We start from the raw sequence: 19469 nt of genomic DNA, 5'->3' as shown, positions 1-19469 counted from the left end.
AAAAATGTAAAAAATATGCTATGATATTTCCATGTAAACACCACAAACGGTAAATGAAAACGTGTGTATTCACAATTCTTGTCTCCAATGATTCAAATTTACACGAAGGCAACGGTGCAGAGAGGCGGTACCACGGGTTCTGTACAAAGAGATCTAATCCCGCTCGTTAATCGGCCGTCCAGCTGGAGGTCTCCTATCTTTTTCCACTGGTCAGACAGGGGCATTGTCAGGGTATTCTTTTGTTACTCTGCGGTTTTGCGGGTCGTTCGAGCTCCTTCTCTTCCTTCCTCCATGGTGCTAGTAGGGACTTTTCGTTTTCGACGACGGATGGTTCTGCGACGGTAAAGATGACATTTGGCGTCATCTGCGCATGCGTCGGCTTTGAGGACGGTCGTCCCTCAATTTCTACGACAGTACTTGGGATGAATCTTCGTTGTGCTGAAAACGACAACGTTTAGCTGAACAACCGTCGCAGAACCATCCGTCGTCGAAAACGAAAAGTCCCTATTAACCGCTCAGCCACGACACTGACACTACCCATTCGTACTACTGCACCATATAGGTTAAATGATTTGACCCATTTAATACACTACGTCTTTCTTTTCCATGGCAGATTTCCCAAGAAATTGTTTTACAGAATGTGAGATGAAACTGAACGAGCTAAGAGACAAAATAAAACGTATCTGTGATATCATCGGGCGGGGCAAGATGAAAGCTGTCTTCTTTGGAATGTAAGTCATTGTTTTTTGCTTTCGTTTGTGGGTCATTCCATGTCAGACCAACACACTTTTTTACCTCATGTTTTCCGATTTTGATAAAAATTGCTGTGCTTGTAGGCCCTAATGAGCAATGAATGCACACAAATTTTTAGCTCGATCCGACTTACCATGTGGTGTCAAAATTTGGTGTCAAAATGATAAAAATTGCATGCTCAAACCAATTCTTTTGTAAAAAATAAATTTTCTGAAATGTAGGTCACTGTAATCTTTACTATGTTATCGTGACCTTTGACCCAGTTTTTGAAATAATGTGTCATTCCAAAACCAACGAAATAAAAATCACTTGATAGACCATGTCTTGCTCTATTAGAATCCACTAAGAAACAGTTGGGCTTTTCAAAATTTACAACTTCATGACTATTTTTGTAAAAGTCACTGTGATCTTTAATATGTTACCATAACCTTTGACCCAATTTTTGAAATAATGCATCATTCCAAAAATCAACGAAATGAAAATCACTTGATAGAGCATGTCATCCTCTATCAGAATCCACTAAGAAACAACTGGGCTCTTCAAAATTTACAACTTAAGACTTATTATTTTTTGTAAAGTTGGTAGGTTACAAATTAGTAAATTTACTTTACTTTATAAATCCACACAATTTGTTTTCCAAAGTTACTAAAATTGCTCTATTAACATGGGTCCTGTAGTCAGAGTTGCTGCATGGTGAACAAATTGTTCTTGAGGATTTCTCAGAGAGTCATTATGCGTTTATTTGTTGTTCAAGATTCATTCATTAAAGCAAGACTGCATAAGTTTGTGATCTACTGAAGAAAGGCAGACAGCTTTGATGTAATCTTTTATAACTGGGATCATTAATAATCACAGTGGTGCACCCGAAAAGGGGGGGGGGGGAGGGAGTGGGTCTAGGGGATTGATCCCAGCCCCTCCAAGGTATTCAATTTGTGCGTCACTGCTGATAATTTTAATTCTGATTCTGGTTAAACCATATCAGCCCTCAACAAGAAAAAAAATCAGTTTTAGTAACTTTAGAAACAGAAGAGTGAGTTTTGTTGGTGAATTTATTATGTAAAGTATATGAATTGACTAATTTGTAACCTAAAAACTGTACAAAAATAGTCATAAAATTGTAAATTTTGAAGAGCCCAGTTGTTTCTTGGTTGATTCTGATATAGAGGAGACATGCTCTATCAAGTGATTTTTATTTCGTTGATTTTTGGAATGATGCATTGTAAAAAAAAATTGGGTAAAAGGTCATGATAACATATATTATTAAAGATAACAGTGACCGTCATTTCAGAATTTTTTTTTTTACAAAGGAATTGATTTGAGCATGCAACTTTCATCATTTCGATACCAAATTTGCATATGTGATGAGAATTGACATGGTTATGACATATTTTTACCAAAAAGGTGGTATTTTACCCTTAAAAATGTCAGATTTTAGTGGTTTCTGCCCTGACCAAATGGTAAGTCCGATAGGGCTAAAAATGTGTGTGCATTCATTGCTCATAAGGACCCACAATCCCAGCGATTTTTATTAAAATCGGAGGACAATGTGAAAAAAGTGCGTTAGTCTGACATGGAATGACCAATGTACCAAAAATAAATCAAATTTTCCATATTCCTATCTGGAACAAACTCTTATTCAACTCCATAAAATTGGCGACCGTGTTATAGTCCGCAAAGTAAAGGGAAAACCGTGCATTTTCGAGGCATAATATGATTGTGTGGAACATTATATTCAGTCTACTTTTAAAACATCTTTCCAACCAGCATGCATTTTATAACAAATGGTTTCAAATGCTTAGACCAACTCGCAAGATCCAAGGCAGCGTGTCCTTGTACATAATATTGATTTTATCTTTCATTATGCAGGACAAGCAGTGGTAAATCGGCGGTTATCAATGCTCTGCTGCGGGACAAGGTCTTGCCGAGCCTATTTGGTGAAACAACGGCTGGTTTCATCGTGGTAGAGGGAGCAGACTATCCAGATGCGGAGGCTCAAGTTGATATTGATGGCTACGTGGCACCAATAAACATGGAAGTACGAGTCCGATAATATCATACTAAGTCAAAAGAGTAATTACAAATATAAATATAAGTAATATGAATAGTAAACTTGCGGGTACTCGTGGTTGTACCCGCAAGTTTACTATTCATGTTTATATTTATATAGTTACTCTTATTTTCCACACATTGCAAAGCTTCAAACACTGCATACTAAGTCATGTTTAAAGGCAGTGGACACTGAGTTCAAATTTTCCCAGGTTTGTTATATATGTTGAGATACACCAAGTAAGAAGACTGGTCTTTGACAAATATATTGCTTGACTTGTCATTGAGCTAACCTTTTTTCCCGCTAGGAAGTTGGAAAGAGGAATAACGTACTGGACACGGGCAAAGTGTGTTGCCACGAGACCACAGTCTACTGGCCAAAAGACAAGTGCAAATTACTTCAGAATGAGTTGGTGCTTATTGACTGGTAATTATGCAATTTTTAAACAACTCTCTCAGACCTGACACGGACTTTGTTTTCATCGTCAAGCAAACTTGAATACTCGGTGCTGAATGGTCGACCTAATTAGCAATAGAAATGTCATTTTGTACACAAAAATGTATGGACTACTGTCACTAGCTCTTTGTGATAATCGTTTCATAAAGGGTTGGTGCTCGTTCGTGAATGCTGCGGCCAGGGATTTGGTTGGTACCTCCTTTTGACAATGCAGTTTTCCCCGTTTTCAGCAACTATATAGCAATTTTAGCTGAAACGTTCCAAAACGATTTTTAGTTTATATTGTTGTCAACAAACTCAGCATTAATACATTGACGAAATCATTTTATTCTTTTTAACTCTAAAAGCAAAAACATAATATTTCGTGGGATTGAACTATTGTTTCCAGTCCAGGTACGTGCACCACATCGGCCACCGATAATCAAGTGACTAAGTACTGTGAAGATGCCGACATCTACATCTTTGTTGTAAATTCAATAAGTTCACTCAATGAAGCAGTAAGTATGTATGGGACAAAGAAGATAAACAATAATAAATAATAATGACAATTAGTATTGCGCCCATGGCCATAAAACATGCTCACGGGCGCTCCAGTAAAAAAAAAAAACCAGCCATCCAGATGCACTGCATGCATGACGTCATTGTGACCGCCATCTTTGAAGGTCACACGCACCTTTTTTTAAACGCACGAAGGAAACCAACTCACACATTATAACCATATAATTGATTATAACTACAACCACAACGTACAACTTCTTATACCATCTTAAGTTTTCCCTCCTCTTTTATCTAAAGGCCCAAGATTTCTTCAAGAGAGTTGCGAAGTATATTTCTAAACCCACCGTTCTGATAGTATTTACATGGTGGGACCAAGCTCAAGTGGCAATGAGCAAAACCGAACAGGTAAGCCTTCAGAGAACATTGGTCATATTCATGGGTAATCCCTATTCCTATATAGGACTCTTCCTCTGTACACAGATACTGTAGTATAATACGAAAGTGTAATCCCCGCCAGGGTAATCCCCAACTCTTTTGTAGTGAATCGGAAAGCAATGCACTGTTTTCTGTGTAAAGCTCTGTAATACATTTGTGTGTGTGTAAGAGCGCTGTATAAATGCCTTTGTGTTATAGTAGAAAAGTGTTACCTAAGTCTAATAACGATCTCCTCTTCATTCCTGCTTAAAGACAGTGGACACTATAGGTATTACTCAAAATAATTATTAGCAAACCTTACTTGGTAGTAAGTAATGGGGAGAGGTTGATAGTATAACACATTGTGAGAAACGGCTCCCTCTGAAGTGATATAGTTTTCGAGAAAGGAGAGTTTTTTAACGAATTTGATTTCGAGACCTGCGAATTAGATTTTGAGGTCCAGAAGCATCTGAAAGCACACAACTTCGTGTGACATGGGTTTTTCTTTCATTATTATATCTCAACTGTGACAACCAACGGAGCTCAAAACTCCACAGGTTGGTTATTTATCTTTACATATGCATAAAATAACAAACCGGTGAAAATTTGAGCTCAATCGGTCGTCGAAGTTGCGAGATACTAATGAAAGATATTAGATAAATTAATAAAAGATATATTGCGAGATATTAATGAAGCACACACTTTCAGATGCTTGGTTTCGAGACCTCAAATTCTAAATCTGAGGTCTCGAAATCAAACTCGTGGAAAATTACTTCTTTCTCGAAAACTACGCCACTTCAGAGGGAGCTGTTTCTCACAATGTTTTATACTCAACCTCTCCAAATTACTCGTAATCAAGAAAGGTTTTATGGTAATAACTTTTTGAGTAATTACCACAGGAACAGGTGCTTGGACAACACACAGAACGAGCTACTGAACTACTTAGACACCAGCTTAAAGTAGTTGAAACCAACGAGCAAGCAGCAAAGAGGATATTCTTCACTTCACCTGTTGAAATCTTGAGAACAAACAAAGGTATTAACCTGCTACGCAAAACATAATGGCTTCACTTTATCAGAGGGTTAGATCTAGGTATACAGGTCGGTAAATGTCTGTACAATATTGTGCGTCGTACAAAGTATGAGTGGACATTATTCAGCCCCTCAAAAAAACTTTTAAAATACCCTACATTTCTGTGACCTTTATACCCCCTCTGACATGGAATGGTCCAGCCCAGGTTATCAATGACTTTGACTTCCAAAGAGCAGTGCACTTTAGAGAAAACATCGAGGAACAAAATGTGTCATGACTCTCTGTTCAGAGATGCTCTGTTTTTACCCAACCTACACTTCATGGTTCCATTGAGTGGAGTTGCTTCTTTCTTGAAGCAGTACATTTTGTGCAATTTTGCCTGTGGTTTTTGCAGATTTTGTTTTTCTTGTCAGGGTCACTTCCGGAAGATTGGGAAAAAAGGCAGAAGGAGTTTCACCGCTTTGAGGACACATTTAAGGTAGGTCGTCATCACCTTCGTCTCATCAGACTGCGAACAACTGCTAAGACACATGAGTTATCCTGCAACAATATTTTGTCGATGGCTTTAAGAGGAAGTATACTGTTGTTTTTTGGACTCGTTTGATTGTTTTAATCTTATACAAATGAAGCTAATGATATGCATTAAAACCAGCTTATGTGAACAGTTCAATTCAGAGGCCCGTTTTTGAGATACTTAACAGTTACGTTTCTCAGATTCCAGTTGTTGGGGATAACGATTGTTGTATTTGTCCATATTCTATACTTTGGGTGCAAAATAAGGACCGGTGCTAACCCCCGATTGCTCCCCGATCGAAACTGCTCTACTTAGTGACCAAGTAAGTTTTTATAACCATTAATTAAGAAATGATTAACAAACGTATACCTTTCCTTTAACAGGAGTTTGTTTCAACATCAGCAATCGAAACGAAGTTCAAAGGTCATTATGAAGAAGGAATACGAATTGTAGAAAAGGCCGAAAGCCTTCGGAAAATAATGATAGCGGTACTGCAGAAAAGCAAGTTAGTATACCGAATAATGTCAGTTGGTATATCGACAAATATAAGTTGGTATATCGAAACATACAAGTTGGTATATCGAAAAATATAAGTTAGTTTATCGACAAATATAAGTTGGTATATCGAAACATATAAGTTGGTATATCGAAAAATATAAGTTGGTATATTGACAAATAAAAGTTGGTATATCGAATAATATCAGTTGATATATCGACAAATATAAGTTGGTATATCGAAAAACATAAGTTGGTTTATCGAATAATATAAGTTGGTATATCAAATAATTAACATTTGTATATCGAACAATTATTGTAGTTCATTATATTGAATATGTTTTATTATCGAATAATATAATTGAAAGCTATTCTATTTCCAAACAACTTTCCCTTCATAGGAAAACACGACGTGGAATTCTAGTCATTTTGTTATACGGTGTTTCCAAGTAGTAGTGAAATTAAAGAACTATGAAAAATTGATAAATATACAATATCAACAAAATAACAAATAATGAGTCAGATGACTTCAACTGTTTGTTATTATTAGGGCAAGGGTACCTTTGCAAGAAATGGTCAGTGAAGTGACCGCTTTCCACTTCTCCTTGGACAAGTGGAAATTATGATTCAAGACAAAATATAGATCTTTCTATATTATTTTATCTTGTCTTCGCCAAATAGTTATTATTGGTTATTGACATGTGTGACGATTATGCATTTCTTTACCAGATATAAACTATTGGTTAAAGAAATAACGCTGTGATACCATCAAAAGATTTTTAATTTATCGATAACTTATTTATGGGTTTTTTTTTGAAGGAGAGAGAAAGAGGTTCAACTTCGATCACTTGAGACCGAAATCCAAAACCTTTCCGTCAAAACGGCTCGTTTTGTCGAAGGGACACTGCTGTTTGTGAATTTGTCTACTACAAGGATTGTTCAAGAAAAGGTTTGAATTTGGACGCGAATTGACGGCTACGACGACGGCTGTAAATAATGACAATGACAATGACAATGACAATGACAATAGAAATGGCAAAGACATTGACAACGGCAATGACAATGACAATTGTATTGACAATGGAAATGGTAAAGATATTGACAACGGCAATTACAATGATAATTGTATTGACACTGGAAGTGGATTGACAATGACAACGAAAATGACAATGACAATGATAATGATAATAACAATTTAAATACATAATATATTTTGTCAAAAGAGCTTATTTTGGGTGACAGTCATGCGCAGTGCACGCTTCAATATACCGATCATTAAGCTCCGCCCCATTGCATATTGACCAATCACAACCCATTGCGCAAAATAAAGTCTGACATGCGTGCGGTATGCTTGGCGTGTGCGGCAGTGTTATGCAGAAAGGCGTTGGATAGGCTCACGTGTTCTATTATAACACCCCTTGCAAGTATTCTGCCTGCTCATTGGTTAAGAGCGCGTCACATGACATGTCTTAGTTTTGCTAGACGACGGCCGTGTGATAGTGCGTCGGTTTGCCAGGCGCTAGTCCGAAGACTAGCACACGGCGCCGTGCGCTCGTCCGACCATGGAGGAATAAACTCCATGGTCCGACAGACTAGCACACGGCGTGCAGTACCCAGACGTCCGTTGCGTGTACGAGGATGATAAATTAATAGTCTGTAACCATTTCGGATTGCACGACACTACATGCAACACAGTATTAAGTAAAAGTGTTTGCAATCTGTATTCGCGTCGTCCGTGGATTGTAGCATTCAGGTCTGTAACTTAATAATAATAGTACAGTATTTAGAAATGTTTGGGGTGTTATATAACAAATATTGACTGCTTTTACTCGTGCAATGGTTGAAAACTATGACTCCCTCGGTGATCCCCGGAGCGATCTATTTTCCCTCGGCTTCGCCTCGGGAAAATAGAACGCTCCTGGGATCACCTCGGGAGTCGTAGTTTAAACCATAGCACTCGAAGCAGTCAATATTTGTATACTAGCTCACACACGTGCGGCGTGGGCGGAGCCTAATATAATTGATCGGTCTAAAAAGGACACCGAAGATGGCGGCCAATGCATAAGATCCATTGTGTTTAGCTACAGACTCTAAAAGACCTTATTACCAGGCATCTTCGATGCCCAACAATGGAAACGTGCCTAGTGTACTCTCTGCGCACGACTCAGCAAATGGTAAAGCTCTCCATTTACCTCAGTGAGGGGACTATGTTTTGGTGAGGTGTCATATAAAAGAAGTCTACTTGTAAATGTTCTCATTCACAGTCCAAGAAGGCCTTTGAAGACGCAAAAGAAGACATCAAAAGAGGCATGACTGATGGCGTGAATGATTTAGACGAGAATGATTGCGCTTGCTTTCAAAAGGTAAATAAATGAGCGTTTGGACTTCTAAACTTCTGGTAAAATTGTTCCTATGAGGGTATTAAAGACACTGGACAAGTGTCAATGACAATTCTCTCACTTGGTGTATCTCAACATATGCATAAAATAACAAACACGGTATAGATTGGAGCTCAATTGGTCGTCGAAGTTGCGAGATAATAATGAAAGGAAAAACACCCTTGTCACACGAAGTTGTGTGCCTTCAGATGCTTGATTTCTAGAGCTCAAAATCAAATTCGTGGACAACTATTCTTTTTCGAAAACTACGTTACTTCAGAGGGAGCCGTTTCTCACAATGTTTTGACAGCTCTCTATTACTCGTAATCAAGTAAACATTTTATGCCAATAATTATTTGGAGTAATTACCAATATAAAGGTCCAGTGCCTTTAAAATACAGTGGCATTTTACATCGTTCTAACCCTAGGGTAGAGACTTGATCTTTTCAACAATTTTATAAGTCAGGGCTTTCTATTAGAAATCATCTGACTCTCCACAGTCATTGTTGATAAAAACGTGTTTAATTTCTTTTTCAGACACTACAAAGTGTAGCGCTTAAACGGACCGATGATATGGAGAAGAATTTGAATTCAGTCATTAAACTTGAGCAAGACGAATTAAAGGCTGGTGTACAAGGTAGATTTGCCCTGGGCTCTAATTAGATCACATTATTTGTTGGTCTGATATGAAAACTCCCAAAATAAAACAACAAAAATTCCAAAACAAAACAAAAACAACAACAACAAACAAACAAACAAACAAACAAACAAACAAACAAGCAAACACCCCAACAAACAAACAACTATAGGTAATTAAACACCCACATTGAGTGCGGTTTTAAAAAGGCCTACAGATATATACATCTATCTATATTGGAAAATCAGTACATCACAAAATTGAATTAGTATTTCCCCTTCCTTTGTATACTATTTATCATAGAATTGTTCCAGGAGTCGTTTCCAGACATAAATCTGATTAGAAATGTGGAGGGTGGACACAGAAAAGTGGAAATGGACTACAGCGACGCTGCCGAGGTTTCTGGTCGGGATATCAGCATTGGGTTCGTGGACCAATGGTTTGGGGTTTCAAGAAAGTTTTTAAGCAGCGCACCTTTAAGTTTGAGTGCAAAATATGGACCAGTGCTAACGGTAGGTGGACACTTTTAATATTTCCTCAATAATCTCATCAGTAAGCACCCGCTCCGTATACCTATCGTTATACTTAAAGTTTCTCTTATAGAAAAAACTCGGTGACTGTTGTAATTTTGATCCCTCTATTTAAAAGGTTTAGGAGAGTTTCAAAACGTTTCCTTTGCGGTCCTTTCCGCGTAATGACCAATAATAAAGGCACACTCTCCCTTTAGCTGCAATGTGAGACTTTGAAACGCTAGGTGGCAGCAGACTTTACACAATGCAATTGTATTTCAACTATTGACGTCACTCTGAGCATGCGCACATTTCCAAGAAGAATGCATTACCGTGGTGATTCTGCTGCCAACAGCGTCTCAAAAAGTCCTGCCTTTCCCTTTTGTGCCGGCTGTAAAATGCAAAATAATCTCAAAACATTCATATTGAAACTTTACAACGCCCCCGTCCGTTTAGAGAATAGTTAAAAAAAAAAAAAAAAAAAAAAAACCTGCAGAAACTGGGGTGTTAAAATTGACACCATGGGTGTTTTCACATAGATGCACAAGAGAGAATCCAAAATAAATTCTGGGTGTTAATATTTACACCAATGCAATTGTATCGGCAAAACTTAATTCCATTTTAACTCTTTAGGCCGTGATTTGTATTCTGTTTTTTTTTTTTGTTTTTTTTTTTGGGGGGGGGGGGTACTTATGTGGCAACATCAATTGGGTAAATTTTAACAAGTTATGTGTACACAGCTATACTGTAACGTTGCTACTTTGTGTCTTCCAAACCTGAGCTACACTCTCAAAGCTCCCGGGCAGAATTTACCCGGATCCGGTTTCCGTGGGTCCAAACTATTTTTCAGTCAGAAGACTCGGAATCTGTCTTGAAATGTTTCGGATAAAGTTCAATTTCTGGGTCAGACTGACCAATATTATGGGTCAGGTCTCTGAATGTGGGCCAAATCAAGGTAGATTTTGACCAGGTATATTATTTATAACCATAGTGTAAAGAATGATTGAGTGTCTTGTGCTTCTATACCATTCATGATAAACAGGGTTTGGGTGCAGCGGCAACAGTTGCAGGCGGGGTAGCTACTGCAGTTACGGCCGGAGGAGCTGCAGTTGTCGTCAGTGGCGTTGCGTTGTGTGGGTATGGTATCAAAAGTGGGCTAGACTGGAACAAGAATCGCCTGGAGAACGCACTCCGTGAAAAGTCTGCCGAAAATGCTGCTAGGTTCATGGAGAGTAAGCTAGACGATTTTCAGAATAAATGCCCGGTCGTCATGGAAAGGTATACTGTGGCAGTTTTGATTAAAGCTTTCTGTTGACATCTTTTGGAGTTTCTGCGCCCAAATCCGAGGCAAAAGTTCAAAATGATGCGGGAAACTCTATCACTGTGTTGGGGTCATTACTTTGCGTCCATTCTTAATACAACAAAGAGGGGATGAGAATGTAAGAACATTATGGGGAATTGTTTTTTTGTCAACAGACAGCTCAAGATAGAATTGAATAGACGATTAATAAAGTGGCTTCCATTTTCATCTATAGTTGTGATAGGCTAGAAAAAAGAAAAAAAGAAAGAAATATGAAAGAAAGAACGAAAGAAAGTAAGAAAGAAGAAAGAAAGTTAGAAAGAAACAGTTTGACAACCGGTTTTTGTATTTCTTACTCAGGTTCAGACATGACACAGTTCAGCCATATCGGGACAGTTTGAATAACATCGAAAGAAGACAGAAGCAACAACAGAGTGTGTTGATCGGTGAGATCAGCCAAATGGAAAAACTGTCGGAGAAAGTGGAGAAAATACAGTAAGACAGACGTTTTATATTTTATCTAACGAATATTGCATAAAACTGTTTGTGATTTCAAGTAATCTAGTCATGAACTAATTTATTAAGGTTATTATTGAATACATTTGAGTCCACTGTTAGAGAATGTAATTGCGAGGTGGCATCTTGACTAGGCCTGGACGACGTCAGTGGAATTTACTACTCGGTTACTGTTATTATTATTTTGTCGTATAGTTTTATTGTCTTTTTTGGATTACATTGACCGACGTTGTTAACCACACTGACTGCATGTTTTTCTTTTTTGTTACCTTTCCAGAGAGGAGATTAGGAAGACCGAAAAGAAACTGCCCGTTTTTAACGAACGATTCATTTTAAACAACAGCAGTTTAACTAGGACCTACAACGCTGTAAAACGGTTTTGGTCCCAAGACAACGAAGATGAAAACAAGTATATGACAGAGATAGACTGATTAACAGATGGGTCAAAGGGGAAAATGTTTCACCTTTCCCACCGATCGCAGTTTAATTGCTTGGACTGTAAAACTGCAAGACAATTATTGGCGGGCGAGTGGGGACACTCTTGGCCGGTTACTTCTAAGTGCACCGCACTTTATAAACTCCCATAGCATGCAGTGCAAAGTGCTACAAACATGATCATTTTCAACCACAAATTTTATTTGTGTTCACTTTTTAAAGTAGTATGTAGCAACTTTTCTTGAAGGTGTTTTCAAAGTTTGTTAATGTGTCATTTTCTTCAAAATAACAAGGTAAGAATTTTTGTGTACAAATTCGATTAGAGGACGGGATAGATGTTGCTATCCTGTGTTGCTCAACTGAGCGAAAAGGAGGAGGGAACGACACCCGAACATGTCGTGACAAAATGTTTGATTTATTGTTAACAAATAAGTACAATTTATAACAAGTTAATATCTAACTACAAGTTCTTCGATGGCAATATATCAATTTTTCTTGAAGTTGTTTTCAAAATCATAAATTATGCTGTTTTTCTTCTTAAAAAAATAAACACTTTTCGGAAACAAGTAAGAATCGGGTGAACAAACCCGGCCGAAAAGAGGAGGGGATAGAACTCTCTATCCCTTGTTACATAAATACAGCCGAAAAACTTGACAAAAATAAATGTGGGATACATTATCTTTACAAACAAGGTTAATTTTTCCGTTCTGAAAATGTAGTCTATTTTCCACGCAGCCTCTGCTCGTATCGGTTGTTCTGTAACTCTGGTCAAGCGAGATGGGGCAAAAGTCGTGATTTTTTGTCGAAACAATTTGAGCCAACATTTACGACCTAATGTACAACATTAGCGCAAATATTCACGTTTTGGGGTCACAAATCTTGAACCTTGTCAAGAACATTGGCGTCAATGATCATTATTTAGGGCAGGAGTGAAGTTGTCTATCAATACTAATGTTGTTATAAAGGCAGTGGACACTATTGGTAATTACTCAAAATAATTATTAGCATAAAAACTTACTTGGTTACAAGAAACGGGGACCTGTTGAAAGTATAAAACATTATGAGAAACGGCTCCCTCTGAAGTAATGTAGTTTTCGAGAAAGAATTAATTTCCCACAAAAATGTTTCAATTTGATTGTTATTTTGTGCATATGTTGAGATACACCAAGTGAGAAAACTGGTCTTTGACAGTTACCAAAGGTGTCCATTGCTTTAACATTCACGTTCGATTCCGCCTATATTCAAGGCCACCATTCTGACTAATTATGTTTATATTTTGGAGGTTGTGTTGTAGCTATTTTCATGCTCCTTCGCTGCGCTCATACGCATGAAAAACAGTTTCACTTTATTGTAGGACACACAATAAACACACCTTGAAAACATTATTTAGTTTCAGAATTTATTAAATCATGGGAGTGGGCCGTTGTTAAACTGCATAGTGTAGTTCGTACTAAACATTAGAATACAGTGTAGTTGTAGACAATTAGTATAACAGTTTATTATTAATAAGTTAGTAGTTAGTACATGTCACCGTTTCTCAATGATTCATCTGAATCATGGCTCTTTAAGCCCTCCGGGGATCTCCCTCAAATTAAACTTCGCATTATAGTTCATTCCAAACAATTCATATGACGGTTCCTTTTAAGTCTCCTGTATCGGATTGTTCAACTTTATTTAATAATTATAATTATAGTAATAATATTAATAATGGTTAAATGAAGTTTTCTATATCATGTTTAAAGTGTTCCTTTCTAACCTTTGACAAATCTCCTGATTCATCTGAATCATGGCTCTTTAAGCCCTCCGGGTTTCTACCGGGGTCTCTCTCAAATTAAACTTCGCATTATAGTTCATTCCAAACAATTCAGATTATGGTTCCTTATAAGTCTCCTGTATCGGATTGTTTAACTTTATTTAATAATAATAATTATAATAATATAATGATCAAATCAAGTTTTCTAGATCATGTGTAAAGTGGCACCTTTGACAACTCTCTTGATTCATCTGAGTCATGGCTCTTTAAGCCCTCCGTGTTTCTACTGGGATCTCTCTCAAATTAAACTTTGCATTATAGTTCATTCCAAACAATTCATATGATGGTTCCTTACAATCCTCCTGTATCGGATTGTTTAAATTTTGATAATTATACCGATTATTCTAATTAATAATTCATTGCATTGGGTAAAAGTATATTTTATTTACCTTTGAAAACACTCTTGATATCTCTTTTGAATTTATAGTTTTACATTAACTATAATCGTACATTAGTTGATACATTTTAATTTCATCATTGCCGAAATGCGACACTAATACTACGCAGAGTAAGCAGCGGCCTGAATTGGATTCTGTTGCTAAGAACGCTGCTTTTATACTGACATGCATTAACGCACTCAAATGAATGAATCACGACACGGTTCATCCATTTTGAGTAACCCGCGTATAAGTCATGTGACGCATACGGCGGGTACTCCTGTGTGTCATTCAAACAATAAAAACTACATTTTCATGCTCCTTCGCTGCGCTCATACGCATGAAAAACAGTTTCACTTTATTGCAGGACACACAATAAACACACCTTGAAAACATTATAGTTTCAGAATTTATTAAATCATGGGAGTGGCCCGTTGTTAAACTGTATATGAATTTACAAAGATCAAAAGGTGGGTGTTATGTCCCTTCTTTTACCTCGAAAAAGATACCAATCAGCAGCAGTGCCATTGCCATACTCGGGGTTATCTGGAGATTGGTTAAACTTCTTTCTTCTTTCGATGCTTTTAATGCGGCTTCCTCATCTACTATGATTCTTTTGGCCTTTTCTGGCATTATATTATTCCCCGTCTTGTCTATCTCTTGTATAGCGGCCCAGCTATAGCCTTGCTTCAGTCTGCAATTTTGATTGTTCTCTTTCTTTCTGCAATGATGCCTTCGGCTCCTTTAAGTGCCTCAATGGCTGCTGGAATTATGCTCTTCTCGAGGGCAGCCTTGATTTTATCGTGGGCGATTCCGACTTTTCCGCAGATTTCGAATTGAGCCGAGTTCACATCACGGGTCTTGTCACTACTTTTGCCTCCAATTTATTTGTGAGTTCCTTAATGTTGACTTGATCAGCTACCATTTATCAAAATGAACGACGTAAATTGATTACAGAAAAACATTTTGCTTGTACATTTCGTAATTCATTCTGTGACTTTTTGAAGTGTGACGTAACTGCACAGTATAGACTACCGTAAATGATTTAATTTTACAACTAGTTATCCTGAGGTTTTCATAGTTGAAGTGCTAATATATTTTATTACATAGAAGGTTAAAGCATTTTTACGGGGTCGTGTTTTATCATAGTTGGACCTATTTTCGGTCTATGCTTATAATTATTCGGAAAATTAATTACTACTATTTTCGTCAATCTAACCTTTAGATACTCTACTTTAGATGTACAATTCTGTCAGGATTTATTCCCATAATATTTACTGGATTAGAAGGTATTACCGATGTATGAATCCACGGGTGTGTGGCGATTATGTTGACGCACGTGTGTTATGTGTTGCACACATGTCAAATACGGTACAATCCAAGATGGCGTCTGCCGTTGTTCTAAACTTTTCTCCAGAAGACGATCAGAGCATACTGATCGAAACGTCGAGTTAACCCAACGGTTCTTTTCAGAACCACCCCAACTCATTTAGAGATTGTTATTACATGGTGTTACCGCAAACTCTTCTATATCTTATCTCCACCATGCAAAGTTTCAAATCCTACTTCTAAACTTTTGTTACGATTGGTTGAAAGCTGGTAAATAATTTCCTAGTTTGTGATTAGCCACAAAAACACCTTACTTTACGAGTGTAGATTTGCATTATTTCATACTGAACAAGCTTCTATGGTTTTGGTTCACATGTACCCTTCATGTGACGTCACACGCTCAAAGAGCGCCCTCACTGGGGTCAAAGGAGGCAAATGAATGGACGAAAGTTCGCTCGGTCCCAGCGGCCAGTCTATCCAGGACCGCTGGGATGGGCTAATCGCTTGCACAGATTCTTGTTCAGGAAGTACGTCATGTATGCAGTGCATAGAAATATGGTGCAGTGTGAGTCTGATGCAAAAAAAAAAAAAAAGACACCAGACAGTGGACACTATTGGTGATGTAGTCAGTCGACTCGCACACTTTGAAACATTTAAATGAGAACTTAATTAACAAAAGCTGTGAACATTTGAGCTCGATTGGTCGTCGGAGTTGCGAAATAACAACAATGAGAGAAAAAAAAAAAACAATTGTCACTTGTGATTTTCTAAATCTGAGGTCTCGAAATCAAATTCGTGGAAAACTACTTCTTTCTAGAAAACTTACTGTAATAAATTAACAACAACTTTATAAAAATGCAAATATTAGATGCTATTGTCAGATTTTTTGCGGATTTGACCCAACATTTTTATTTTAAAATTCAATAGGTATTTTGATGGGAGTCGAGAAAGTTACAAGCCCTTATTTGAGCCATTGCTCGAAAAAGTCCACCAATTATTAGTAGCAGTGAAATAAAGTGCTCAAAACAAACGTTTTAAATTTTTGTCATGGTTCCTGACCATTAAAAGTAAAAATTAAACCTTTTTGCGTTAGAGCGGGTGATACTCTTTGAAATACCATTCACTCAAAAAAATCTATTTTTTAATGTTTGGGGCCACCAATCTGACGTAGAATCTTTAAAATTAAAAGGCAATGAATTACATTAGCAATACCGGATACAAATTTAAAAATAAGAGAAACTGTCTTTACGTCATAAAAAAAAAAAAAAAATCTGTGAAAGTTTTATTATTCTCGACAATGGCTAGATGTTTTTGTTCAGTGTAGAGTCACAATTACAACGTGTACACAATTTTACCTATAGAAAAAGGTCGCTATATTTATGGTACAAAGCCACTTACTGAGAAAAATAACTTTTCCATTAGGATGTGCACTAAACCACCGACATCGTGTATTCAAAAAAGGTCCCCATATGGACGTTACAAAGTGTGCTAATTGCGAAAATGACTTTTCCACTGTGATGTGCACAATTTTGTCTTCCCAAACGTGGTGCATTTCTCGTTCACTGAACCCGCGTAATGCCTAATATTTCAGACGCTACGTGACCAGATTCTTGTTCAGGAAGTACGTGCACAGCTGTAGTAGTGGGAGTACCTGGTAGCTCTGGGGTTAGCTTCGAATAATGGCACTCCACATGTGAAAGGATGGATACCCATACCCACATCGTAGCTACAATGTAAAGCTTAGTACAAAGCAAGTTTCTTTTCTGAAAAATGTTCAATTATTATTTCTTATTCATTTGAATGACAGTTGGGTTCGTTGAATGTACTTGGAAAGAGCAGTTTAAAAAATTGTCTGCATAGTTTTTTTGTTACCTGTAACATTTTCTAAATATTACGTGATGTTGAATTTCATTGCTTGTAAAGTTGGTTGTTTCTGTACAACAGCGCCTAGACGATGTGACCTGTGTTTACATTCAAACCGCCCTCTGTTGACAAAACACTATATACGTCATGTTTCGCCGGGCACTGAGTTGCGTAGTCATAGTAAGGCCGTGTCCGAAACGACGACTTCGGCTACTAGATGTTTAACCCGGGGGAGGGGAGGTGTCTGCCGGGCCTAATGCAGCAAAACTTTTGTCTGGCAGTTGAAACTCGTATTAAGAATATTGTTATTGGTAATTTCAACTTGGTTTCAGGTGGTTCCTCTGATGTTTAACCCGGGGGAGGGGAGGTGTCTGCCGGGCCTAATGCAGCAAAACTTTTGTCTGGCAGTTGACTCGTATTAAGAATATTGTTATTGGTAATTTCAACTTGGTTTCAGGTGGTTCCTCTGATGTTTAACCCGGGGGAGGGGAGGTGTCTGCCGGGCCCAATGCAGCAAAACTTTTGTCTGGCAGTTGATACTAATGTATAAGAATATTGTTATTGGTCATTTCAACTTGGTTACAGGTGGTTCCTCTGAAACCCGGGGGAGGGGAGGTGTCTGCCGGGCCCAAAGCAGCAAGACTTTCGTCTGGCAGTTGATACTTGTATTAAAAATATTGTTATTTGTCATTTCAAATTGGTTTCTGGTGGTTCCTCTGATGTTTAACCCGGGGAGGGGAGGTGTCTGCCGGGCCCAATGCAGCAAAACTTTCGTCTGGCAGTTAATACTTGTATTAAGAATATTGTTATTGGTCAGTTGATACTTGGTTTCAGGTGGTTACTCTGAAACCCGGGGGAGGGGAGGTGTCATGCAGCATCGCGTGAGCGTTCAATAAAAAAAACCTCAACGTGTATTTCATATTCAACACGCGTGCAGAATGACGCGCTAGTTATCTTGGGTAGACGGAAAAGGAGACCCAGTAGAGGACCCTACGTCATCACCGTGGGTCCCGTGGCGTTTGTGCACGAAGCATCACTCGTGCGCCCGCCTCTAGTTCTTATAAACTGCTCACAAAAAGTAAGGAAACTTTTTTCATTCCAGTATATTTGTTATTATTTCATACTCTCTTTGTATATGGTATATATCAATGCAAAGCTGAACTGTTCCTCTTTAAAATAATACCACATTTGCAATGGTTACATGTTGCTGAACTTGGCTACACGAATAACAATGAGCCAAAGTCACAAATCAAATGTGCCAAAATTACCGTTGTTATGTGAATGGTCAATAGGTAATGCTCAATAATCGAACCGATCAAGCTTTTCAGAACCAGTAATGGTTTACAAAAAGATTTGCACCAGTGAGCTCATTGTACATAAACCCTCATCTCATGAAAAACACCTTGTGTGATGGGTATTTGCAAGACGATTTTCTACAGCCGAATGCAGTCCCATACTTGCAGACTCTTGGACCAAATGCCATCTTTCAAGATGACAACCCTTGCCCCCATCGAGCCCGACTGGTGACTGACTACCTGAAAATTTTTGGGGTGCACCGGATGGATTGGCCTGCTAACAGTCCAGACCTGAATCCCATGGAACATCTGTGGGACCAGCTTGGCCTTGCTGTCCACGCCAGAACCACCAACACATCAACTGTGGCTGACCTAACCTGGGGTGGATTTCACAAAGAGTTAAGACTAGTCTTATCTCGAGTTAGGACGAGTTACTCGTCCTAACTTAGGACTAGCCACACGTTTTGTATATCCCCTAGGACGAGTCTTAAGTTAGGACTAGTCCTAACTCTTTGTGAAATCCACCCCAGGTTCCTTAATAAAGAATGGAACGCCATCCCTCATCATCAGCGCATCACAGGACTTGTGTGCAGCATGAGAAGAAGGTGCCAGGCTGTCATCAACGCCTTCGGATCATCCACTTGTTACTGAACTTTTTGTATCAATAAGTGTATTAAGATCAGTAAGTTGTCTTGCTCTATACCAAATTTCTTGTCTCAATTAAGTGGATTAAGATCAGTCAGTTGTCTTGCTTGTTTGAATTACAGTGTCAATTTGATTGTTCACACGTTAACACAAAATTGCTAAT

The 19469-nt window shown here is 38.1% G+C and overlaps 1 protein-coding gene across 2 annotated transcripts in view; it reads left to right on the top strand.

Annotated features, from left to right (window-relative positions):
• LOC139934681 (mitofusin-1-like) overlaps positions 1-19469 on the top strand; it is a 40967-nt gene that overhangs the window by 2574 nt on the left and 18924 nt on the right. The window contains exons 2-16 of one of the 2 annotated variants that reach the window (XR_011785723.1): positions 614-731; positions 2620-2788; positions 3108-3226; positions 3645-3753; positions 4052-4159; positions 5068-5203; positions 5614-5678; positions 6098-6219; positions 7029-7158; positions 8474-8572; positions 9125-9224; positions 9528-9736; positions 10776-11011; positions 11394-11528; positions 11827-13266. Coding sequence is in view for 1 of the 2 variants with exons in the window: in XM_071929036.1 (XP_071785137.1) it covers positions 614-731; positions 2620-2788; positions 3108-3226; positions 3645-3753; positions 4052-4159; positions 5068-5203; positions 5614-5678; positions 6098-6219; positions 7029-7158; positions 8474-8572; positions 9125-9224; positions 9528-9736; positions 10776-11011; positions 11394-11528; positions 11827-11980 (2009 nt within the window). In the remaining variant the exon portion in view is untranslated. Of the gene's footprint in view, positions 1-613; positions 732-2619; positions 2789-3107; positions 3227-3644; positions 3754-4051; positions 4160-5067; positions 5204-5613; positions 5679-6097; positions 6220-7028; positions 7159-8473; positions 8573-9124; positions 9225-9527; positions 9737-10775; positions 11012-11393; positions 11529-11826; positions 16232-19469 lie in introns of those variants that run through there. The other variant, XM_071929036.1, reaches the window with a different exon arrangement.

Source organism: Asterias amurensis, chromosome 3, assembly GCF_032118995.1.
Source record: "Asterias amurensis chromosome 3, ASM3211899v1".
NCBI lineage: Eukaryota > Metazoa > Echinodermata > Asteroidea > Forcipulatida > Asteriidae > Asterias > Asterias amurensis.
Note: the sequence above shows the minus strand (reverse complement) of the source record. Positions and strands in the feature narration are given on the sequence as shown.